This window comes from Argopecten irradians, chromosome 3, assembly GCF_041381155.1.
Source record: "Argopecten irradians isolate NY chromosome 3, Ai_NY, whole genome shotgun sequence".
In the NCBI taxonomy this organism is placed as follows: Eukaryota; Metazoa; Mollusca; class Bivalvia; order Pectinida; family Pectinidae; genus Argopecten; species Argopecten irradians.
The window spans coordinates 61879186-61906118 of NC_091136.1; the positions used below are offsets into that span (position 1 = coordinate 61879186).

The 26933-nt window shown below is 34.7% G+C and overlaps 1 protein-coding gene across 2 annotated transcripts in view; it reads left to right on the forward strand.

The window, feature by feature from the left end:
- The window catches only part of LOC138319305 (uncharacterized), a 54706-nt gene that overhangs the window by 5948 nt on the left and 21825 nt on the right, over window positions 1-26933 (forward strand). The window contains exons 5-35 of one of the 2 annotated variants that reach the window (XM_069262366.1): window positions 339-393; window positions 481-581; window positions 824-918; window positions 1781-1827; window positions 2092-2152; window positions 2266-2329; window positions 2434-2518; window positions 2767-3053; window positions 3140-3194; window positions 4591-4725; window positions 4938-5146; window positions 5479-5609; window positions 5840-6027; window positions 6887-7032; window positions 7373-7705; window positions 9097-9239; window positions 9368-9438; window positions 9628-9782; window positions 10345-10511; window positions 12000-12174; window positions 12471-13036; window positions 13672-13937; window positions 14425-14628; window positions 16322-16540; window positions 16832-16974; window positions 21674-21839; window positions 22117-22187; window positions 22341-22498; window positions 23232-24416; window positions 24608-24702; window positions 25435-25968. In XM_069262366.1, the coding sequence (XP_069118467.1) occupies window positions 339-393; window positions 481-581; window positions 824-918; window positions 1781-1827; window positions 2092-2152; window positions 2266-2329; window positions 2434-2518; window positions 2767-3053; window positions 3140-3194; window positions 4591-4725; window positions 4938-5146; window positions 5479-5609; window positions 5840-6027; window positions 6887-7032; window positions 7373-7705; window positions 9097-9239; window positions 9368-9438; window positions 9628-9782; window positions 10345-10511; window positions 12000-12174; window positions 12471-13036; window positions 13672-13937; window positions 14425-14628; window positions 16322-16540; window positions 16832-16974; window positions 21674-21839; window positions 22117-22187; window positions 22341-22498; window positions 23232-24416; window positions 24608-24702; window positions 25435-25968 (6310 nt within the window). Of the gene's footprint in view, window positions 1-338; window positions 394-480; window positions 582-823; window positions 919-1780; window positions 1828-2091; window positions 2153-2265; window positions 2330-2433; window positions 2519-2766; window positions 3054-3139; window positions 3195-4590; window positions 4726-4846; window positions 4855-4937; window positions 5147-5478; window positions 5610-5839; window positions 6028-6886; window positions 7033-7372; window positions 7706-9096; window positions 9240-9367; window positions 9439-9627; window positions 9783-10344; window positions 10512-11999; window positions 12175-12470; window positions 13037-13671; window positions 13938-14424; window positions 14629-16321; window positions 16541-16831; window positions 16975-21673; window positions 21840-22116; window positions 22188-22340; window positions 22499-23231; window positions 24417-24607; window positions 24703-25434; window positions 25969-26933 lie in introns of those variants that run through there. The other variant, XM_069262367.1, reaches the window with a different exon arrangement.

The following is a 26933-nucleotide window of genomic DNA, read 5'->3' on the forward strand; positions in this document are numbered from 1 at the left end:
TTGATCAACAAGGTTACTATTAATAGTATCAAGCCAAAATAAACTTTATAACATCCCGCATTATTTTTCGACTGACATGTTATGCCCAAAGTAAATATCAAAATAATTAAAAACCCATTAATCTTAGTAATGAAAAGTAATCCTTTTGTTTCGACTAATATTGATTATTGAACGTAAAATTTTATTCCTTTCCAACAATTTGAAAATTATCCTGATTCTAATAATACCAATTTAATACCTATTAAGCGGATATCTACATTTTCCCAAATGTAGTTTCTCGCAGATGATGTGAAAACCGCCAATAGAATGTATTTTGATTGGTTATAACGGTTTTTCAGACAACACCTACAGACTCAGTTGTAACCTTTTCAAATGAGGAGTCGGATCATTCAGGTGAGAACAACGTTCCTTTATTTCTGTATATTGTTTCAATGTTGTAGTAACGTTACATGTTTAATGTGATCGTTACTTGTTTTACAGGACGTTTGGAACACTCCTATCACATACAAAGGTCCCCAAATGGCCAAACTGTGTACAAGACACATCAAAGTCGTGATCATTATAACCGGGCTCACAACAAGGTAGGAAGTGTCAACGACAGTGGGAACAAAATACAAAGTAAACGTATCAGAGTTCTAAATGCATTGATTTGATTTCTGGTGTTTGAACATCTTCTCAGAAATAAGAGCGTAAACGAACGGATTAAGAAAGGAAACAAGAACCTCAATGTAATTAAGTTTTCAACAGCATTTTTGAACATTTTACAACTTTCTTGTTTCCTTGTTATGGAACATTTCAATCATTTTAATCTAATATATTGTAGAGCCTTACCTACGACACAAATGGCGTACTTCAGCATGCCACCGCCCGAGACCACGTTTTTTTGGATCGACAGACAGAACAAACGACGACGACTCGGTAAGTAACAAGTACATACAAGTAAAATATCGACTATCTCTCACTGGTGATCTAGAAATACCATAGCGAAATCAAATATGTATTTGGTAATTTTTTTAATCTCTTTTTTTTTTACACTATTTTTTCTGATTTATTTGTTTCAAGATCAAAGAAATAGAGAAAAGAAACAGTTCTAAGAAACAGAGAGAAATGTATTTTATCACGCCATCAATATACTAAAAAGGCTGTGTCCGTATTTTGTAACAGCCGTGAAACATTAATATTTTATTGGAAATCTCCAAGGGACTCTTTATACTGTATACTGTTATTAGTACACTAGCGTTCAAATTCGTTCCGCCTCATTGGTTTTTACCTCGTATCTAGTGTAAAATCCCCAAATAAGTCCCTTTTTAAATCTACGTGTCTTTAGGTATATCACATTAAATGTACGTGTCTTTATTTATATTACAATTAAATGTACGTGTCTTTAGGTATATCACATTTGAATGTACGTGTCTTTAGGTATATCAAATTGAAATGTACGTGTCTTTAGGTATATCAAATTGAAATGTACGTGTCTTTAGGTATACTACATTTAAATGTACGTGTCTTTAGGTATATCAAATTTAAATATACGTGTCTTTAGGTATATCACATTTAAATATACGTGTTTTTAGGTATATCACACCCTTTCCACATTTATTCTCACATCCTAAATATATTGCTTGTTATCAACATCAAGCATTACTAAAGCATTTCCTAACAAATAAAATATTGATTCGCAGAGTAGTGTTGAAATTTAGATTTCTAGTCGATATGATTGGGGAGCGAGACAGTTTTATAATTTCGGATTGTCTGACAGCCGTTCATTTTTATGTTACAGAACACCAATGAAAGGAGAGTATATAATTGAGGACAGTACGTCTGGAGGTAAGTATTTTAACCTGTTTCATATTAAATCAACATACCGTTCAATTCTTGGAGTAATCTATAAAAGACCTTGGTGGCTACAGTCTACTTAATATCAACAAGAAGATTTATATAAAGATATCACATTTGTCGGTCCGATACAATTAGTTACAACAAATGACGTTGTTACGTTCGATAAATACCTTATATTCTGGTCTGTCCAATATTCCGATTGAATCTTATTAATAACTTTTATATCTCAAAAATTCAATTGATTTATTAAAGATATTCCAGAAGATGTGTTTTCATCGTACGCGACATCACACCTGCGACTCGACAGCACAAGGTATTTACTTACATTATAATTTATCAATTGTTTATTTTCATGCCAATTAATTAAATAATTATTTTACATTAACATATTAAATGTTAAACAATTACAATGTTCTAATATTACAGTACTGCAAAGATGGGTGGTTTCACTTGGAGAAGTTATGTACAAGATTCAATTGTTATTCAACAGGTTAGTATGTATTATTGGTGCATAAAATATATTAAAACAGCATTGTAACATTTGTTCAGTTTTGTTTACTTTTATTATACGATGTGTATGAAATTCACACAAAGGAAGAAGAGGAATCGCATGCGCTGACGGAAGTAAACAACACAATGACCTCTCTGTTGAACTGTATCCTGAATACCTACTCTACTGGTAAGTAAACATACGGTGTGAGATCAGTGTAAAAATGTCATTTCTGTATTAAAATTCTTACAATGGCTTACAGCAGAAGAAAATACATAGTTTGTGAATGGTTCATGCCTGTGGAATATTGGTGTCATGAGCTGTGACAAATGGTAATTAAATACCATTGCTACTTTCAAAAATTTCACTTGTGAGGACGTGTACAAGTAATGTTGAGATTTCACTCTATTAGTTTGTATCTGTCTTGTGACTTTAAGGCAATGCTACAGAGGATCCAGGATGTGTTGATGACCTATGGCACCTACTGGGTTCTCTGCCACAAGATGATTTCAGGAGTCTAGTGCAGGAAGAGCTAGGTGTAGTCTGTGACAACGATACGCTTTGTACTCATAGAAGAGGTCTGTTTGTGGATATGTTATCTAGACGTGGGGATGGATTATCACAGACTCTGATAAGGACACTTATCCTGGAAAGTAACAACACTACCGAAGAGGACATGCAACGCTGTCTTTTCCATCTTGTTACATTGGAAAACCCTTCTTTGGTAAGGTATTGCTTTGAATACAAGATCTATTTCAGATCACCAATCCATTTCTCTCAGCTTCAATTTTGTTTTTTCCTTGGTTGTAGGATTTAATGCGTGCCGTAGAATACCTGTGTATGGGTGATGGTGAAACGTTCACTGGTAAGCAGTTTCCTTGCCCTCTCTCTTTTTATGTATTTTGTAAATTGCGTAGGTTTTGACAGTAAATCGTTAACTATGTATTAAGTGGTTATTTGAGGGAATACAACTATGTATTACGTGTTATTTGAGGGAATACAACTATGTACTAAGTGTTATTTGAGGGAATACAACTATGTACTAAATGGTTATTTGATGGAATACAACTATGTACTAAGTGTTATTTGAGGGAATACAACTATGTACTAAGTGGTTATTTGAGGGAATACAACTATGTTCTAAGTGGTTATTTGAGGGAATACAACTATATACTAAGTGGTTATTTGAGGGAATACAACTATGTACTAAATGGTTATTTGAGGGAATACAACTATGTACTAAGTGTTATTTGAGGGAATACAACTATGTACTAAGTGGTTATTTGAGGGAATACAACTATGTACTAAGTGTTTTTTTTGAGGGAATACAACTATGTACTAAGTGGTTATTTGAGGGAATACAACTATGTACTAAGTGTTTTTAGAGGGAATACAACTATGTACTAAGTGGTTATTTGAGGGAATACAACTATGTACTAAGTGGTTTTTAGAGGGAATACAACTATGTACTAAGTGGTTTTTAGAGGGAATACAACTATGTACTAAGTGGTTTTTTGAGGGAATAAAACTATGTACTAAGTGGTTTTTAGAGGGAATACAACTATATACTAAGTGGTTTTTTGAGGGAATACAACTATGTACTAAGTGGTTTTTAGAGGGAATACAACTATATACTAAGTGTTTTTTTGAGAGAATACAACTATATGCTATGTACTAAGTGGTTTTTAGAGGGAATACAACTATGTACTAAGTGGTTATTTGTGGTAATACAACTATGTACTAAGTGGTTTTTTGAGGGAATACAACTATATACTATGTACTAAGTGGTTTTTAGAGGGAATACAACTATATACTATGTACTAAGTGGTTTTTTGAGGGAATACAACTATATACTATGTAATAAGTGGTTTTTTGAGGGAATACAACTATGTACTAAGTGGTTTTTTGAGGGAATACAACTATGTACTAAGTGGTTTTTTGAGGGAATACAACTATATACTATGTATTAAGTGGTTTTTTGAGGGAATACAACTATATACTAAGTGGTTATTTGAGGGAATACAACTATGTACTAAGTGTTTTTTGATGAAATACAACCATGTACTAAGTGGTTATTTGAGGGAATACAACTATGTATTTAGTGGTTATTTGAAGGAATAATTGATCAGTAAACAAATCAACACCTCATCGCAGCTATCATTTATTTATATAGGTTTTCTTAATGGAATATCTAACGAAAAAAACTTGTATACCCACCAAACAATAGGTGTCCATTACATACATTTGTGTACATTTTCCAGAGATCGTTAGTCTGACTAACACATCAAGAAGGTCATGTTTGAGTTTGGGAGCCTTGATGAAGAACGCACAACGCCACGATGCTTTATATGCTGCTAAAGTGATAGACAAACTGGAAAAATGGTTAAATACAAAAGGTAATTACATGTAAAATGGTTAAATACAAAAAGGTAATTACATGTTAAATACAAAAGGTAATTGCATGTTAAATACAAAAGGTAATTACATATTAAATACAAAAGGTAATTACATGTTAAATACAAAAGGTAATTACATGTAAAATACAAAATTGTGAAATATTTTGATGGTTTGTAATAACAATAACTATAAATTCCTTTATTACATATAGGACCAGACATGGAATTAGAGGAACCCGCTGTATCTACCAAAGTGAGGAACCACTACATACTTACAAAGATGACCTTACTTCATGCTCTAGGAAACGCTGGGATGAATAGGTCTTTGAAACACATCACCTCGTTTATGAAGCCTAACACAGGTCTACCTGAGTGGCGAAGGGCTGCAGTCAATAGTCTCAAGCATTTCTCTTGTAACGAGGCAAGTACCGCTACGTAAACATTTGTATGTAATGCCCAAGTACCGCTACGTAAACATTTGTATGTAATGCCCAAGTACCGCTACGTAAATATTTGTATGTAATGCCCAAGTACCGCTACGTAAACATTTGTATGTAATGCCCAAGTACCACTACGTAAAAATTTGTATGTAATGCCCATTTGTACTTACTAAAACTGGTGAATAGCAATGGTAGAAAAGACAAAGCTAGTTATCACAGTTATTTAACATATCATTATTTTAATTTAGTTTTGATATGCATGTATTCCTACTATATCAATGTTTATTTATAGCTGTATTTCAATACATTTCAGAGCGCTGACTCGTTACTACACAGCGTTTTACATGATGACAATAAACAGGTAAAACAAGAGGCTTACGAGGCGCTCCGTTCTCATCCAAATCAAGGGAGGCTGACAGTGATACAGAGGGATGATATACTGAGGTGAGGCCGTGTTATTATTTATAGGTTTGATCTAATCAATTGAGCTTGACTTTAGCACAGAGAAAATATACTAAGGCAGTTTACCGTATTATTGTCGACATTTTGTTTTAAAGATGGTACACTGCTGACAAATGTTTTTTTTCTCTATCAAGAACAGGAGCGTACGCCTTTTTCTTCGGTTACAAAAATTATTTACTTTTCCCAGTTTACCATCATTTCTATCTCTACAGTACAAACTACACCTACCCTACACTATTACGTCTACGGAGAGGAGTGATCTCGTACAGTGCCAGCCTTGAAGATGGTCTGTACTTCAGCATTGTGCTACCCGGCATTCACTGGCAGAAAGTAATCGGGAATTCCGCGATTGGGGCTGAATTTGGAATAACTCTTAGGAACAATCTTGAACTGGAACTAAGTACAAACTATGTTTATTATTTTATTAGGGCTGAATTATATCACCACGTAAATAGTTGTTGAAAGCAACATTTTTTAAAGAAATTATCAGACTGGATAATACAAATTATCCATAACGATTTTTTATTTTTTTTATTCAAAGCGCCAATCGGCCGTGGTCCGTCCGTCCTTCGTCCGTTAATAATTCTTGTTACCGCTATTTTCAGAAAGTCCCAAAGGAATCTTTCTCAAATCTCATATGTAGGTTACCCTAGGATCATAGTTGTGCATATTGCATTTTGGAACTGATCGGTCAACAAGATAGCCGACTGGACGCCATATTGGATTTTGATTGTTAAAGTTTTTTACCGCTATTTCTCAGAAAGTACTGAAGGTATCTTTCTCAAATTCCACATGTAGGTTCCTCTAGGGCACTAGTTGTGCATATCTTATTTTGGTACCGATCAGTGAACAAAATGGCCAACAGGCCGCCATCTTGAATTTTGATCATTGAAGTTTGTTGCCGCTATTTCTCAGAAAGTACTGTAGGGATCTGTCTCAAATTTCATCTGTAGGTTCAACCAGCGCTTTAGATGTGTATATATCATTTTGGGACTGATCGGTCAACATGATGGCCGACCGGCCACCATCTTTGATTTTGATAGTTAAAGTTTGAAAAGCAGAGAAAAGATTCCTCTATCTTATGTCAGACATAGATCATTCTTTGATGGGCGCCAAGATCCCTCTGGGATTTCTTGTTGTAATTGAAATAAGACAAAATAAGTTTGATAGTGTAACTAGTGCTAGTGTACTCCCTGTATATGGAAAATAATGATATTTCTTTATACGATTGTTTCACATGTTGATATCTTTTTTAACAGAGTATCTCTCCGGACATTTTGAGATCGATATCTACAATGTGGCATTTGCCATTTTAAACCTTAAACTGGTCAATCAACGATTTCCGCTACTAGAAGCTAAGATGTGTTTTCAGGGACATGTTGGTTACGACATGAATATTCTCAAGGTAAACAATTTAACATAATCTTAAATGATGCAAAACTACCAAATGTAACTTCCCTTTCATTATCCAATTATCTAAAAATGAATAAATTCAGTAAATGATCAACCATACAGCTTTACAATTCATTGAGGTATCAGCCCAACAGTAATAGAGGGTGAGTTCAGGATCAATACAATATTTAAGTAATATTTCTGGAGTCATAAAAAGTCAAATTGGGATCAAGATTAATCAAAATGTGTAAAAGACATTCTTTGCATAGTACACTCAATGATGTCAACTTAGTTTGAAATGCTTCGTGTTTCTGTCCATACTTCCGGTGTATTGATATGTACTTTTCATTCAGGAGTTCGGGATCAACGACATCAGTGATCTGGCCAATATGTTTGATAAAATGAGCGCTACCGTAATAGATCCTGTTGTCAACGCAGTCAACGCATTCAAAGATGTGATTAACTTTCTTAAGGACGGAGGAATTCAGAAAGTGTTTAATACCATCATATATTTATTAAAGCACTTACCGACAATATTTAAGCAGGTAGCATTGAAATTTATAGAACATATCAAAACATTATACAAGTACGGCGGCGTTCCGTGGATCGATCACTTAAAGCGTGTCGTCATCAAAATTCGTACCTTTATCATTGACGTCCAGGAGGATAGCATGGTCTTTTATCAGGTGAGTATTAATGTTATAAGGAAAACATTGTATTGGTCCATTTGGATTTCATGGAATCAACCCAGGTTATAGCACACACGGGTCCAGAACCTTAAAGAAACATTCCTTCGTTTATATAGTATACACTTACAGGGGGTCGAACGTGTCTTGGTATGCGAAGGTGTAATTTGGTATGCGAAGCAAATATGGCGTCGAAAGCTCCGCTTCAAGTGTCAACCGTGACTGGGAAATCACTCATATCTCTTCTATGCTTCATGCAACACTTTTGTATATATTGCGTTTCGGTGACAAAATGATTACAGTTTCCAAAACTGCAACAGATAATTACTGTCCTCACTTAAATGAAAATATATTGAAGAAAATCCACGCGATTCTCACGCAAAAACAACACCTGGGCATAGTACAGGACTTTGTTTGGCTGATTGTGAAATTGTGGCTCGTTAGAACGGCCGAATGATAGACAGAATATTGTATAATAACCTATAAAACAATGTTTACCCTGTTTCTACAATGAGAAATTGCTGAAGTTACAGAACCTATCATTTTATTTCGGTGTACACAATCATTGGTATGCGTAGTCGTAGACACCACCAGTTTTGGTATGATGAATTTTAGTGTTTGACTTCAAAACTTAGACATACTATGTGCAACAAATATTACCAGACAGTTGATTATACGTGTTACTATGCCTATCGCTAATATATGCGAGAGATGGACGGAGGGTTAAAGTCATGTGTGCCGTAACTGTGCGAAAATTTTGACATGCTATTTTTTCTCCATTAATCTATTGAAAGAGCATGAAATTTAATGAAATAAGCCGTGAAAATCCTTCAAATGGCTCCATATGCTTTATAAAATCACTTTATGATTGCTAATAACACTGTCGAAATGTGAAATGAAATTGTAGACCGCAATATAATATTTTTGGCAGTACTGCGAAAAATCATTTTCAGTTTTAATTTGCATTTGTAAGATTAAAACCAATGCATTGAAAGTACTGCGATTCTCAAAATGTTATTGACTTTTGGCGATGAATAACATATTAAAAGCTTATTTTTAGTCGTGAGTATGAAAAATACGGCACATATGACTTCCATTTCTCACGGTTTTCAAAACTTTTAACAAATGTGTATCGATGTAATATTTATATAGCGTGTCAAAAAATCATATGATTTACGCATGAGATTCACATGAAAATGGCCACACATGATTTACATGCGTGACACTTTTGCCTGTGTATGTCAGACAAATCAGATGGAAGCGATATGAAAAAGGTATTCTCAAACATGCTTTGCTTTATGACTTGTAACAAGTACCCTGGAAGGCTTAACTAAACAGAAATGTATTAAAAGTATACCAAATAAATAGATGCGAATCATGTATTGTTTCAGAAAACCATAGATGCCGTGACGATAACTCTACCTTATATTGGCAAGAAGTTCGTTGAGAGTCTGAGAAAAATCATAGCTGCTATCATGTCTTTTTTCACGTCTCCAATTCAGTCCGTAGCGTCTGTTGCGAAAAGTCTTCTGGAGTAAGTATTGATCATTATAGTGAAGCTACACATATCCGTGTCCGTATTGTTAATCCAAACGAAAACAATCTTTGAACCCTGACCGTGTGTATATCGTTTATATATTTGTTTGTGTGTTTCTATTTTAGCATCAAAATGTCCATTGGAATGTTCATGGATTTCAAAAACATAATGATGGAGACACTAATGAAAATATCAGGTAATTATTAGTACATGTATAGTTATTGAAATACAGTTGTTGTTATAATATCTAGTGTTAATGACAATAACGAAGTCAGGAAATATATTTCTGCAAAATTTCGACATTTGCGTAGCCTTTTACAATATAATTATCTTTACAGTATTCATATTCACTCTGAACGTAGTATTGTATACTATTTTATTTAAGGAAGGAGTCCATTTTGGCAAAGTTATGGTGACGAATTGACGGATATCTTTGAAGAAATAAAAGGTTTTGTATCCATGGTGACTGCATCTGCACACGTCAACTCGAAATCGAAGAACAATGACTCAACTCAACTCTCAGATTGTATTTCATCGATGGTAAACTATGAAATTGTCAGCAGAAAGATTTATACATTTAACGCAATATTTAAAGTAAATTATATGCCAGTAGATAACTTATGAAAACAACGGATATTCTGAAATATATTTCTTATAACATTTCATTCATGGTAAAGTATGAAATCGTAAGCTGGAAGATGTTTTATACAGTTAGGGCAGTTAATGGCTAATGTTTCATGTCTTGGCTATTTATATAATATACATAACATGAAGCAGCGTTATGATGTAAGAAATATTGATGATCGCTGACATAATCCTGAAGTAATATTATCATACTGTTTTCATATTATACTTACAGTTTCGTACTTATCACCAAGCTATCATTTATCATTGATCCGGGGAATGTTCAAGGCAACATTGACAGAGGGATTAGTTGTTCACATCGTGAAAATATATAGCTTCTGACCATCAAACTATATATTTTTTCAGTAACGGCTTCTTTCCTCTATATTAAAACTCAATAATCTCATTTCTTAAATGGACAATATGGCGTTCAAAAATTGTAATGAACAAAAGCTTTTTTGAACATTTATCTTTTAAGGTCGAACAGACTTTATGGTCAAAAGAGGAACTGAAACGAACTGTACTTGGTGCTGTCAACGAAACGTTTTTCTCGTCGGATTACGGGAAAGATATCTACGAGAAAGTGAAGGACGTTATAGACATTTATACATCACTGAAATCCTCCTACACGACCCTGCGATCTTAGTAAGTACTCTTAAATCCTCCTACACGTCCCTGCTTTCCTAGTGAGTACACTGAAACCCTCCTACACCACCCTGCTATCTTAGTAAGTACTCTTAAATCCTCCTACACCACCCTGCTATCATAGTGAGTACACTGAAATCCTCCTACACGTCCCTGCTATCATAGTGATTACACTGAAACCCTCCTACACGTCCCTGCTTTCCTAGTGAGTACACTGAAACCCTCCTACACGTCCCTGCTATCCTAGTGCTTACACTGAAATCCTCCTGCACCACCCTGCTTTCCTAGTGAGTACTCTAAAATCCTCCTATACTTCCCTGCTTTCCTAGTGATTACACTGAAATCCTCCTACACGTCCCTGCTATCCTAGTGATTACACTGAAATCCTCCTACACGTCCCTGCTATCCTAGTGATTACACTGAAATCCTCCTACACCACTCTGCTTTCCTAGTGAGTACTCTAAAATCCTCCTATACTTCCCTGCTTTCCTAGTGATTACACTGAAATCTTCCTATACGTCACTGCTATCCTAGTGATTACACTGAAATCCTCCTACACGTCCCTGCTATCCTAGTGATTACACTGAAATCCTTCTACACCACCCTGCTTTCCTAGTGAGTACACTGAAATCCTCCTATACTTCCCTGCTTTCCTAGTGATTACACTGAAATCCTCCTATACGTCCCTGCTATCCTAGTGATTACACTGAAATCCTCCTACACGTCCCTGCTATCCTAGTAATTACACTGAATTCCTCCTACACCACCCTGCTATCCTAATGAGTACTCTAAAATCCTCCTATACTTCCCTGCTTTCCTAGTGAGTACACTGAAATCCTCCTATACGTCCCTGCTATCCTAGTGAGTACAGTGAAATCCTCCTATACGTCCCTGCTATCCTAGTGAGTACACTGAAATCCTCTTACTTGTCTCTGCTATCTTATCGAGTACACTTAAATCCTCCAACACCTCCCTGCTATCCTAGTGAGTACACTGAAATTCTCCTATACTTCCCTTCTATTCAGTGAGTACTCTAAAACCTTCCTACACGTCCCTGCTATTCTAGTGAGTACACCGAAATCCTCTTACTTGTCTCTGCTATCCTATTGAGTACATTAAAATCCTCCTACACGTCCCTGCTATCCTAGTGAGTACACTGAAATTCTCCTATACTTCCCTGCTATCCTAGTGAGTACTCTAAAATCCTCCTACTCGTCCCTGTTATCCTATTGAGTACACTGAAATCCTCTTACTCGTCCCTTTTATCCTAGTGAGTACTCTAAAATCCTCCTACTCGTCCCTGTTATCCTATTATTGAGTACACTGAAATCCTCTTACTCGTCCCTTTTATCCTAATGTATATCTTTCATCTGCCTACATGGATTTGGAAATCCGTGCATGACATTATGATAAAAAAATAGTAATAATTTATGATATTTATATCAATGCTAGTATATATGTTACAAATTGTGTATTTGTCTGTGACAGCGTGCAGAAAAGTATTGCTCTTGTACAGCGGGTATTTGGACCGAAGTTCCACAGATATTTCCCATCACGTCGTCGACCTAAGAATTCCAAATGTGGACAAGGAGTGTGGCCAACTACGTCTAACAATGAGTTTGAAAATACTGGAGTCGATGTTATGGTTGCTTCTAATACAGGGGTAAGATGTGACTAGTTATTTTAAAGTCTTCTATGCAATATTCTTAAAGAACAAAAAAGGCGAAGAAATGATATTACTTTTTTTTTATAAAAAATATTTTGACACAATTTACTATTGTCGTGTACCTTTTTGTCAACTTTCGGAATTGGTTTAGAAGTATGGGACCAACCTGGAAACTGTTACCCGAGTTCCGTAATTTTAACCACCATGACATTGACTTCTTACTCGGTAAAATAGTGAATCAATGTTTGAGACAGTTAAATACATGGCGTAATACGTTTCTATATTGTTTTTAGCTGGTGAGCCCTGTCAATGGAAGAGTGTTTAAACAAAGCTCCAGTCGCATCCTCGTCTTACCAACCGATGACGGTCTGTCAGACTTTGAAATAGTTATAGAGAATGTCGAAGCTATCAGTTCTATATCTGCTGACGGGACATTTGCTGAGGCTGGTGAAACCATAGCTACAGTATTGAAGTCTAGATGTCAACCAAACTTCATTCACATTTCTGTTCTTAAAGTAGAGAATGGAAAGTACATTGATCCCTCCAGATTCCTTGATAAATATATGCCTATTCCTAGATGGATATTGGAATGCAAGGACTTTTACTTCAAGCATATTTTCCAAACAATTGAGATAGAGAATCTAGGAGGACAGTTAAAGGATTCGTTTCAAACGGTGAAGCGGACAGTGTCAGGCATAATAGATGGATTACAGACAGATGATGATGCATCCTTCGAAGTCCAAATAGAAACTCAGGGTATGTTTGTAGAAATAGAACAATCGGAAGGAAGCGTCCTGGATCTTCTTAAACAGGCATTACCTGATTTCGGAAATGTGATGAAACTGTTTTCACTTGAAGGGTAAGTTCTGTCTATGCAAACTGCATAATTAGGGCCCCACATCGCATCAGAAATAAGGGAGTTCCATAGTAATAACAGTTTCATTGTTTTAAAAATGTACATTATATTAATATAGTTCAATTTTGCTTGTTACGAACATTTTCATTGGCTTAAAAATTTACGTTATCAGCCATAAAGGAAAAAATGGCATCGGCGTTTGTAACGTTGCTTCTGATTGGCTGAGATGACGGCGTAATGATTTCAAAGACAAAAGAGTCCCAAAATAAATTTTGAATATTGAAGAGATTATCTTTAATAAATTGAATTATAAGGATTAATTTGAATAGATTTTTTTTATGTTATGGAGATATAAAACAAAAATCGGAGTGTACTCTCGTCATGAACCGCTTCGCGGTTTATTTAGAGTACACTCATATTTTCGTGTTATATCTCCATAACATAAAAAATCTATTCAAGTTAATCCTCAAGGAGCAAAGGTATAAAATAACCATCCGATTTTAATGGGATTTGATACACAGAGATGTTTAGGGAACAATAGTCGTAATAGTCCCTAGAGGAATAAAACAAAATTAAATTCGACAGATTTCATGGACAACTGATATTTAGAGGTGTTTGTGGACACTTGTTATTTGCAGAATTACAGATGGACTGAACATCCTTAAAGTAGTTGACGTGGGAGGTTTCTCACTACAGAAAGTATATTCAATGCTGGACTCGGATTTACAAATGGAGCTCGATGGTATGATTTACCAGCTTCAGTTGGCCGAAGTGGACATATCCTTCCAGGACCCGAGTACCCTCTCCATATTGCAACTACAAAAGTTGTTTAAGGACCGTCTGCAGGATCTGTACGGCGACTGGCAATCAACAATACACGAAGCTAGATTGAGATTTGAAACAGGTAAATACAAATGCAATAGTTTTTTTATTAACGCCATAGCATATTTATGTTCGTACAGTTCACAGAAAAAGTGAATGCTTGTTGACATTTTAATATTTCAACCTCTGATACATCGTCGATGATAGCAAATCAATACAAAATGACTTTAGTCATTGTCTTTAAAAGGGGAATCATGGTTAAAACACATGTTATATTTTCACTCACAACCGGTAGTTACATACTCTGGCTGGTTGACAATGGCAAATTCTTAGATATGAATGTATTTTGGTGAATTATGAGTTATTACTTAAAAATGCTATATCTTTCTATCAACGTTATAGAAACAGTTGTTAATGACAGGCGTAGCATATATAAATGGCATGACTACATGTATTTGTATTGGTTTGAAATAAACTTAAACGTATGTGTTGTCGGCGAGGTTTGTACACAGTAAAGCCGTATTTGTCTCCTGAAAGAAATTATTTTCTGTTTTACTCTATATTTACAGATTGTCCTAACTTTAAAGGTGTTGTCGGTAAAGGTACTGGTCTTGCATGCAAGGCACGAGCAGATTGTACAGGACTGGCATGCGCGGTACCACTCAACATCGGTAGTATTCGTGCTGTTGTAAGGTTGGACATGACCGTAGATCCATGTAACGCTCTTTTATATATCACAGACTCAATTCTGACCACAACAGTATCATTTGATGGTATGTATATTCATTGCAAACACACGGAGTCCTTATAGTCCTTATAGAGCTTTATAGATAGCTAGCGCATTATGAAGATTGTCTGCAAAGCTCTGGCATCTATATAGACCATATATTTCATATGAAGACAGTTTGATTCTTAAATATCCTCCATAATCATATGCAGTAGATTCTTTCGCTGATACTAAATATGTTGCTCAGAAATGTGTCAATATTTAAGGATCTCATTCAATGAACAAAAATAACTTGTGTAGGGTTATAAAGTTATGAGGTTCACCGAATGGGAACCAATGTGTCCACTATATTCCCCAATATACTCATAATTTGCAATTTGTGTATAAAATTTATCGTTCGGTTCTTCAGACCTGTTATTGTTAAAGGCCAAGTGATGGAATTGCCATGATGCATATGTGCCTTCCGTACCTATGGTCATATTGTGTGGGGGTATTTCTAAACTGTTTTTCAATTTAATTTCAACAACATTTTTTTTTAAATTGAAAAGGGGTTAAACAACAGTCAATGCCTATGTGAGTTCTCGGTAACAGAATGTATATATACAAATAAAGTGAGAAATACTTATAAACGGTATAAAAGTATAGTGTAGTTTTCAGCATAAAAAATTATACAGAAGATATGATATAATGACAATACCAGCTTTTATATTAGTGTACGTATAGTAATTCTGTTTTTCAAAAGGAATAATAAGAAAGATATGAGAACACAACAACCATGAAGGAATTAACTTCACCCACTGGATACAGACTGGAAAGTCCATGTTGGCTGTTAAGCCAATGATCATCCACCTATGAGATTCAATAATTCTCCATGACTGCTGCATTCATGCTTATGATTGATGCAGACAAATATTTTGGTCTAAATTTACACTTGTTTAGTTTATGTATGCAAATAAGAAATATTATAACACTTACTATATACTTAATATAGCTATGTAGATAAATTTATAAATGATATCTTTTTAATAGTATGATAAATATAATAATAATTATCAATAATAATGATAAACTGTTTGCAGCATTTTATGCATTTTCTGTCAGAATAACCGATTCGATTTTTTATCAAAGTATTTATGTTTTTTCCAAGACGCCTGTCTATGAGAAATATAATAATATTTGTATCTAACATCGACGAGGTTGAAGTTTGCTCTACGATCGATTGGCCTAAGTCACAAAAGTTGAGGCTTACGATGTTTTCGAACATTTTCTGAATAATGGTTAGGAAATACAGGAATACCAGCTTTATAGTTTAGTCGTGATCGCGGGATCTGCTGTACTGTGTCCAGTTTGTCAGCCGATCCCCCGATAGGCCTATTTTGAACAACTGACTGCAAAGTTTTGACAATGTTAACCTAAATCAGTTGTGCATCTGAAAATGAATCACTTCTTCTATGTTTCGATTACATTATTTTTTTTACAATTTTCAGTTCGTTTACACTGACAATGACATAGACCGTCTTCGCGATCGGTATATCTGACAAGATTGAAAGTGTAACCGTTTACTCGCTTCGACGTCTCCACAACAAAGTCATAAATTTCTATGAATCTAACGGTGATTAGGTCATGGAAATAATCCAGTCAAAACAGACGTTATATCATTAATTGTGTATATCTTGTTATAACACAAGTTGTGAATGAAAAACTGTTCAGATCTGACATATTGCGCACGACTGTTGTAGGAGAGTTGCACACCGTGACCCTATCTGATGTGACTGTTGATACCCCGGACTCGGAACCGTATGTGTTAACATTAACGATCCAGGGAGAGGAGGACAATGGGGCTATATACTACACTATAGAAGGTGCTCTTTGTGTAAAGTGTCATACATCGTGTCTGCAACCATTCACCATCATAAACAACGCCAGAGTGGACATTCCGGACGTCTGCACCAACATCAGTAAGTAACGGAAGAGTTTTTATATCAAACGATAGCTGATACAGGTATCATTGTATATGTGACAGTTGAATGGACTAGTTTACACCGACACTAATACTGTCACACAAAATGGAAATGAAATTAAATACTAAATTATTTTCGATATATTCTTCGACGACAGGCGTTGCTTTTTATGTGTTAGTAACAAGCTTGATAAATTGGATTATTTTATTTATGGTAGATCTTTGTTATTGGAATAAGTTTATCTTCTTTCCGAATTTAATCGATAAATCGTTTTTCTTCGTTACCCAGATAAAGACACTGAAACGGACCAAAGAGCTGAAATAATGCAGATGACTTGGCGATCGTTTTTGGACGCTTTATCACAAATCAGTTCACTAGATGCTGAAACTGTGAAAATTGCTGATTCGATTAGAAAATTTGTTCTGGAATCAGTGAGTATGGGATATTTTTACAGTGTGTGGTTCGACTTATGATGTAAATTCCTTTTTTTTCATATTTCACAACATGAAAACTATTTGGAATGATTGACTATTACCTTTGCATCTTATTGAATTTTATTAAACGTCTTTACATGTAACATGACAGTGATGCGTTTAATTATAAATAGCCTATCAAATGCTGCTATTTCAAAATAGTAGCATGTATGTCAGATGATTACTGTTGATTTTGCTAATGGACTGAAACATTAGATGCTAATAGACATCTCCCATTTTGCGCGACACGGAGTACGGACACCGACACCGACACCGACTTCCGAAATTTGGGGGCCGTCACGAAATGTAAAATAGACAAAATTGTAACAAATACGTTATAAATATAATATACTTGTCGTGTCGTATCTTTTAAAGTTAGACATTATTGCTGGAAGTAGTTTTAAGTTTAAATGGTATCATATTTAATTGTGAAATGATTGTGTATCTTCTTCCATTTAATAATGTCAGGTTAAAAATCAATAAATGTAAACTCAATTAATATAGGCGGTGCTAATTATTCCTTTTCATTATACAACATCTGGTCGTTTGATTGGCTCCGCTTAAAATCAGGGGATGCAATCAAATTTCGTGTCTTTAAAACATACTTCAGGTATAATTCGGTACATTTTTGTTTATATATTTCAGGACGTAGATGATATATACAAAATATGTACGTTCTTAATATTTTGGAATAATTTGAATACTGCTTGCAACTTCTATATAACTTTAAAGGTGTAATTACTTTCAATTTTATTAATTGTATTCATTGTTTAAGTTTATTAATTATACATTTTTGATACGATATGCTTGTTTCGCACATCAAAATAGTCGTCTGCTACAGCACTGTCCTGTCTCTATGCACGTGAAAGCTGCCTACCTGTGTCATGCTTGAGGGCATATCCAGACCGATATCGTATATTTTTCATTTGATACACAGGCTTTTGACTATTAATATACAGACAACTTTTTTGGTGTACCCAGTATTACACATATAGAGGTGTCCATATATCTACAGAGTCGAAAGCCTGTGTATCAATAGTGACAGTGCATGACCGGTAACAATTTCTGGTATATCTTATTTGTTTGGTTTAAATCCATAAATTTTCAAAGGTGATATTGATCAGTGGCTTTAAGATAAAACGTAATGAAGGGCAAATGTCCTCAAGATTTTTCACATTTTTGATTATAATTATATAATTAATGATTTATTGACTTATCCGAAAATAACACGTGCTTTCGCATAATAAATACATAGTAAAGGTGACCATGTGAGCACATTTCTTTTAGACGATTGGACGAGTTACGCTATGCATAATGGATAAATAGATAGCTACGTATTTTTTTCATTCCCTTTTAAATTAATTTCAGATGTTACACTCAGTTCTATTGCTTAAATCGTGGAGATTATTTTTCTATCGATCGAAAGAACTGTGCGTCAAGTATTATGACTTCCTAATACTGGAAAACTGTTCGTAACCTAATAAAGACATCCGACAAGACAAACTTATTACCGCCACTTACGAATCCTACGACAGGTGACATAGAAACGTCTGACGATAGGAAATCTAACCTATTAAACGATTATTTTGTATCCATTTCAACAATTGACGACACTAACGTAGACGTATCAGCTGCTGACTCAAAGACGGACTCCTCGTTAACAGACATTCATTTCACAACTGACGACATAACTGACATTTTAAAAACTCTTAATATCAATAAAGCAATAGGGCCTGATACTATTAGTAACAACATGTTAAAAACACTGCTCAGTCGGTCGCTATCCCTTTATCTCTCAATTTTCGGTCATCGTTAGACAATGAAATTTTCCCACGAGCTTGGAAACATGTCCTGGTAATGCCCTGTTATAAAAATGGTGATAAATCTAAACCTTCTAATTACCGCCCTATATCTCTACTCAGCACAGTTGGTAAAGTTTTTGAGAAGTTAGTAATCAAATATTTTAATAACTATTTAATTGAAAATTCTCTTATCTATAGATATCAATCAGGTTTTCAGCCAGGCCACTCCACTGTACATCAACTCATAGAAATTTTTAACCATATTTGTGAAAATCTAGAAAAAAAGAAACATCCAATATGTCTGATTTTTTGTGATATATCAAAGTCCTTTGATAGAGTATGGCATAAGGTGCAGGAAGTGAAACTATTGAGTTATGGTATTTCTGGTATGTTATTAGACTGGTTAAATTAGTTGACTATATTACTGACAGACGAAAACATGTTTTCGTAGGAAACAGCAGATCTTCTGTAAAGAAAACAAATGCAGGAGTGTCACAAGGCTCAGTCCTCGATCCCTTACTATTCATCTTGTATATTAATGATATAACCGATAATCTTGATTGTATTTCAAAACTATTTTCTGATGATACTTCACTACTATGTTCAGATGAATCTCCTTTAGTCATTGAAAATAAAATTAATAACGATATATATTCTATTGAAACTTGGGCGAATAAATGGTTAGTTAAATTTAATCCATCCAAAACAGAAGCTCTGCTGATTTCTAATATTGAATTAGACCATGTTATTGACATCAACTTAAATAACGTAAGTGTAGACATTGTTGACCAACATAAACACCTAGGTGTAATTATTGATTCAAACTGTAAATGGAGCTACCACATAAATCATATATCTAAACAAGCTTCAAAACTAGTTGGTATCTTAAGAAAATTAAAGTATATTTTAAACCGTAATACACTGAACAAAATTTATAGAACATATATACTACCAACTTTAGAGTATTTCTGTGAATTATGGGATGGGTGTAATGTTGCTGATGCTGACAAATTAGAGACAATTCAACTAGAAGCTGCTAGGATAGTGACAAGACTACCTTCATATACTAGTAGGCTATCTCTTTGTTCTGAAACGGGCTGGGAAACCTTATCTGACCGCAGATCTAGACGTAAAATTAACTTATTTTTCAAAGTACATAATGGACTAACACCCTCTTATCTTTCTACTCTACTCCCTCCTTTAAATTCTGAAAACACTAGATTCAAACTAAGAGACTCCGAAAATTACGCTTTACCCAATAACCGTTTGGATACAGCTAATTTGTCATTCCTTCCATCAACTCTAAGGCTCTAGAACAGTTTAGATACTAATATTAGACAGACAAACAGATTGAGCACTTTTAGAGATACCCTCCGTAAAAACATAATTCATGTCCATCCTATCTATTTCCTCAGGGTGACCGGAAAACTAATATCTAGCACTGCAGACTAAGAAATAAATCAAGTATCCTAAAATATGATCTGTTCAGAGTAAATCTTTCTGACGACCAAAGCTGTGCATGTGGAATTGAATGTGAAGACGCATATCATTATTTTTTTAGTTGTAACTTATATGCTCGGCAACGTATAGAGCTTTACAGAAATTTAAACGATTTTATACCACTCAGCCTACAAACCTTGTTGTTCGGTGATTCTAACTTAACATATAACGAAAATGAATTTATTATCAATGAAACTCAAAAATAAATTCTTGATACAAAAAGATTTTAATCTCTCTCTCTCTCTCTCTCTCTCTCTCTCTCTCTCTCTCTCTCTCTCTCTCTCTCTCTCTCTCTCTCTCTCTCTCTCTCTCTCTCTCTCTCATGGAGTATGTAAGAAAAAATGGAAATGTACTTTGTATGTTATGTTTAAAACTACTACGTTAATTCTATGTTTATATTGATTTTGAGTATGCATAAGATTTCGTTTCTGAATAACATTTCAAGTCTGCCATCTTCAAATGTTGATTATGTATAAATGTAATATTGTTGGAGAGGGCTTGATATAAGTTGAAATAACTTGTGCCCAATCCTTTTGTTTCAATAAAATATGTTTAAACTAAACTAAACTAAACTTCCTAATACAGAACATTTTCGCGGGGAATTTTAAAAGCGGCGCAGTCATTGGCCAAACTGAATTATTGGATAAGATATCAATGCTCCACAACTCGATTTTTAATAGTAAAAGTAAGTGAAATCACGGAAAATGCTTAATTGGTACCTGATTGAGTTATATGAATTAAATCATAATAATTATTATATTCTATAATGATATATGTTCGGATAAAAAACGTCAGACGAATTTAATTTGTTGAATTTTGTTTTTGAGACAACCCCCGAATTTTGGAAGTCCGTGTCGGTGTCGGTGTCCGTACTCCGTGTCGGGAAAAATGGGAGATGTCTAATAAGAGTATTAAAAACAACCTTGAAGACATTTATTTCATTTGAGTTTTCATAGCACCCTGTTTGTCGTGCTCAAATCCTACCTAAACAACTGTTTAATGCTTGTGACCATGTGTATGATGTGCTAAATCCATTATTTACCGATATAGGTAGTTACAAGTGAAATGGTTATACTATTCAAGACGTAAGCTGTCAGCTTGTTGCCATGGCATCCAGACGAAATATCAAAATAAACATTATCGAAATTTGTATATGGATCATATGTGAGCATAATTGGGACTATTATCAAAACAAACACGTCAATTAGTTGCAACGTCCTCAAATGAGGGAAAGAGGGGTATAGGCTATTGGCTTAGAATTATGTATCGACTGCATATGTGTTTATATCAGAAACAATAGAAGAACTAATTGCATATTATAATGTTTTAAATATATATATATATGAATGTTTCAGTTGATTGAAAAGTCGTTTAGTGAAGGATACACACAGGCGTTGAGTAGCATATTCCCTGACGCTAAGGACACGTGTTCTGTTGACGAGAAAAGTTTACCACGTCTCAATGCCAATTTCTTTAAGATAAAAGTGCCAATTCCCGTAGGACCAATCATTGTTGAATTCAGTAATTGTTTCTGTGTTCTTTTATAATAATTTAATTTCAAATGTTACACTCATTTCCATTGGTCAAAAGTGTTATGTTATATTTTACTTTGAATGAAAAAATTGTGCGTCGAGCATTATGACGTTATATACGAAGAACTTTTCCACTGAAAAACTCAATTTATTTTATTGTAAAAGTAAGTAAAAGCACGAAAATAAATGCCTTATTAGTAATCATAATTGTTTTTAATTTAAATGGCTTAATACAATTCTTATATGAACATATTTTGTTTATCTAGAATTCAGTGTCGGTGGTTCGCTGGGAGTCTCTGTGGGAATAGATATATGTGTACTAAGCATGTACGCTAAGGTAGGTTGATATAGGAGATTTGTGTTTCATTTGTTTCATTTGTTTTCAACAGATGTTCCATGTTCGTATCTGTGTTGAATATGTATGTTTCATAAGATATACTTATGTGATGAATGTAAGAATAATATGGTCGCGATTTATACTGTTTTATAGGGAGTTGTGACACCATCAGTGGCATTGAGATTAAAAGGATCAGTAAGCATTCGAATCCTGATCTTCACAGGAGGAATTTCACTGGAGGGAGTTTTTATGACAACAAAGTTTCCAATTACAATCACATTCAAATTCAACAAGTTCCCTATCCGTATCGAGTAAGTAGATGTTCTAAAATCTGTTTAAATCAGTCTCATCATATGTTAAAAACGTATGCTTAACTAAAAGGAAACATTTATTCTTTTATTTTTATTTCGACTCGAGATATCGCCAGTTGCTCTAAACTGCGAGTGTTTCTGAAAGTAGATTTGTGCTTAATCACTATCTTCAGTAGTTATTTGGAGAGATAGTTCTTCCACATACCATATTATCTTGAATTGTTTAAAGGTATATGGAATTTTGCATGACAGCTTTAGTCGTCTATGAAATAAGTAGCTTGGAATAGATACCTTCCTACATAATCATTACTAAGACAAATGTTTGAAGTTTTATATGTAAATTATTTAAAGTATACTACAATCGTTCTCTGTATTTATATCTTGAACTTTTGACCCGATTTCTTGTTAGCGACACTCTAAATATCCTCCACCGCCGACAAAGCATAAACGATACCCATCATTTCAACAATAACTGATGTATAATTGTGTTTATATGTGTCTTATTAACACTTTTTTCGGGACACAATTAATTATTTTTAATATTTTTATCTTGAACAAAAATAAGAAGTTCAAACTTCCCAATGGTGGTAATTGTGTAAAGTAAGTTACTATTGTAACTAAAGAAAAATACTAATACGTCCTCTACGGTTTTCGATAGAGAAAAATACCATTCGTCGGCGGTGGAGCATATTAAACAAAAATGCCTTCTGAACATATGTTATTTCACTTTTAGCAAACGACTCGATTTAGAAATTATTCCAGTCACACTCACCCTGCGAGCATTTCTGAAAGTAGATTTGTGGCTATTCAGCAAGACGATCTTTTCTGCTGTTATATGGAGATATAGATCTCCTTCCATACATCATACTATCTTCAATTACGAGGACAAAGAGCCAGATTCCGACCCACCTGTAATTGATTCTGAAGTCACACCCGGGGTGGGAGGATGCAGTGTTACACAGGTTAAGAACAGATCACCATTGAACACAGCATTTCAGTTAGAAGTATCAGCCTCAGATCCAGTCAGTGACGTCCACATGTTCTACGCTATCGGTACAACTCCTGAGACAACAGACATAATGGACTGGACAGAATACTCTGGACCATCACTTGTGGTACCTACTACAGAGTTACCTAATAGTGTACCGTTATACTGGACGGTCAAAGCACGAAATAGTGAGGGTCTGGAAGTCTTCACTACATGCCATTTAGACACTTATGATAATTCTATTCCAGATGGAAGGGTCGATGCCTCGTTCGCCTTTTCCAGCCATCCATATTCCTTAAGTGCAAGCGTTACGATGTTTGAGGATAGCCCGTTGAAGACACCCCATTACAAAGCTGTTGGATTTAGCTCGGGTGGGCACGGTAATGAGGTCATAGACTGGGAACAAATGACACTCAGCAGCAACAATCCTCGACCAAATGAACTATCTGATCTCAAATACTTTAGTATACCGAAACCTGGAACGCTGACTGTCTCGGCGTTTTCATCATCTAAAACAAGAACAAATCTGTTATGTGCAAAGGAATGTCTGAAATATGTGCGAAAGTGTGTTGCGTTTGATTATGAGTATCATACAGAAAACTGTGATTTACATTCCGTTGTGGAGGGACAACAAGCAAAACGGAGAATCAGTGGAACCTACGCACACTATGAGCGGCTGATAGGAAGTACAGCATACATCTCATACACTGATTTACCTCTGGTACATAGACTAACCTACTTCATCAATGTCCATGTTACCAATGTACTTGGATATAACGGCTTTTTAAAATCATCAGGCACCATAGTGGATTTTACAACACCAGAGACAGGGCCTCTAGGTATGGGATATACAGAGACTGTACAAGCGGATAGATGTGGTGCTGCCGTAACACAGAGGTGTATAGACGTCTCTGACATACTCAACCACAGGTAGGTGTGGGTGTATTACACTAATTGAGGACGTTAGCATGTACGTGCTGTATAACATGAATGTGTACTAAGCCTATGGGGCAATAGTGGAAATATTTCAAATAGTTGTTTTTGCTTGATTGTGTTCGGTGTCTTAGCTACTTTATTGAAATACATGTTCCAATTCTATCTCGTTTTGTCGTTCTTCACAGAATAATACGAGATGGAGAGAATGGTGGAACTGTTTTCAATGGACATGTACCCCACATTGACCTACTCTACACCTTAGCGAACCATTATCTTACAGGTAAATTAACTTTCATTTTAAAGAGATATTTAATGCTAATATTTACATTTTCATTGCAACCTCACTATGTAATTAAACTTACCAAACGCATTTTATTCAGTGAATAAAAAGGGCTATTTTCTATAACAATGATTTCATTCTATGGCATCAACTCAAAATGGCATGAACTGTCATACTCGTATGTTCACGTCATTTTCTCTGTGACGTCTCAACTGTCGTGCCAGCGATTATCGGAGAACAAATGCCAACTGGACAAAATACGCTAGCAAGCCACACTAGATTTACCGTTGTCAAGTTAGCATTCGTCTTCCAATAATTGCCAACTGAAAGTAGATCAATGTCTTAAGAAGTTATTCGTCTTAAGGTTTTAGCATATTTCCCTTTTCGATTTTAATGACAATCATTTTCTTTATAGAATACATAGCTGGTGTATTTAATTAAAACTGTCCTTCTAACACGTTTGTAAAGCTTTTTTTATTTTATACTTCCAAGGTATTACTTCACTGGTGTCTACAGTGACATGTCCACTAAATCATGCGTGGTAGCCATTCATTATATGGATTAAATCATCATTATCAAGTAATATTCATAAAATTCATATCCACAATCTACGTAGAATGCCATAAAAAGAAAATGTAAGAAATGTCTTTAATTAAACATGTTGCTCTTCCGTTTACATTAAATATTTCAGCCCGATTAATTGTGTTGGTCAGAGATTTGTTATTGTTGTAGTAAACTTTGACGGATTCCATGACAACGAGACTGGTATATGGGGATACACCTGGTGGGCTGGTACGGCGATATGTGAATCTGACATTGTAAAAGAGAGAGATCCACACAGCCATTTATCACACAATAAATACTGGACACACACTGGTTACACTAAGGACCTCTACCTACCTGATGGGCAGTATTACGTCACGGTTAGTGCCATCAACAATGTCGTGTATGGAGGCGCCTTAGTGACAACAGTCTGCCACACAACTCCGATCGACATTGACACAACACCGCCGGTTTTTCAAAACGTCACAGGCGTTTACTTTGACGAGAGTTTTGATATACTGGCTGTTTATTATACTGCATTTGACAAACAATCCGATCTCAAACTGATCGAGTTTGGCCTCGGTAAAACGAAGCACGACGTTAATGTTCGGGGTTACGCTGAATTTCCCTTGATTGTTGGGGATGACCCTTTTGTTGGTGTGGAGGATTTAGATCATACTCCGGGGGTCTATGCATGGATACGGTTACGTGTTGAAAATAACGGTAAGAAAACTAGATGTTTTATCATTAATCTGTTCCATAGTTATTGAAAACAAGAGAAAATTATGTAACTGTTAAGGGTATTTATAGTGTAATATTATCACATATCACATAACATAATTAATATTGAATCGATATGCATATATATATATATATATATATATATATATATAAGAATATATATATATATATACATAAAAAAACACAACTATAAAACAGTTTTTTCTCCCTAGCGCTTTCTCGGCTCATGCCGGTCTTCAGGGGTTTGAATTCTTTTATTTGTAAAACATGACGTCATAGTACAATGACGTCATAGTAAGATTACGTCATGACATGGTACATAAAGATATTGTGAATGGTTCTGGAAGAAAATAACAAAAACATGAGGACGAAATAAAAACTAATATGAAGTTCCTTTGTCCCGTTCTGAATTTAGCACAGGTTTCATAAGTTGAATGAAATACATTTCTTTATTTTCTCTTTTTAAAAGATCTGAATTGGACATTTGATATATTGGTAAAATAAAAAAATTATCATTAGCACACATATGACAATGTTCGTTTACTGTTAAATATCTGAGATGGTCTGTTTTGGTTTGTTGTCGGTGTAATGTAACTCTCTTTCTCAATTCCATTCCTGTCTGACCAATATAAAAATCTGAGCATTTGCTACAAATAAGTGCGTATATGACATTTTTGGATGTACAATTCATATTAGTTTTAATTTTGAAATTAAAACCATTTTTGAATGTATAATTTTTACACTCTATAATAATATCACATGTTTTGCAACGCTTTTGCATACATTTAGTGACAGAAGTATTTTGCATTTTCGAATCAAATTTGAAAAACCATAAAATACGTTTAAGGTTTTTAGGCTGACGCTTGCAATTTATTATTTTCTTGTTAGATAAAATCAATTTCATTCTGTCGCCTTTTTTCATGTAATCTTCACAACTTTTTACAATT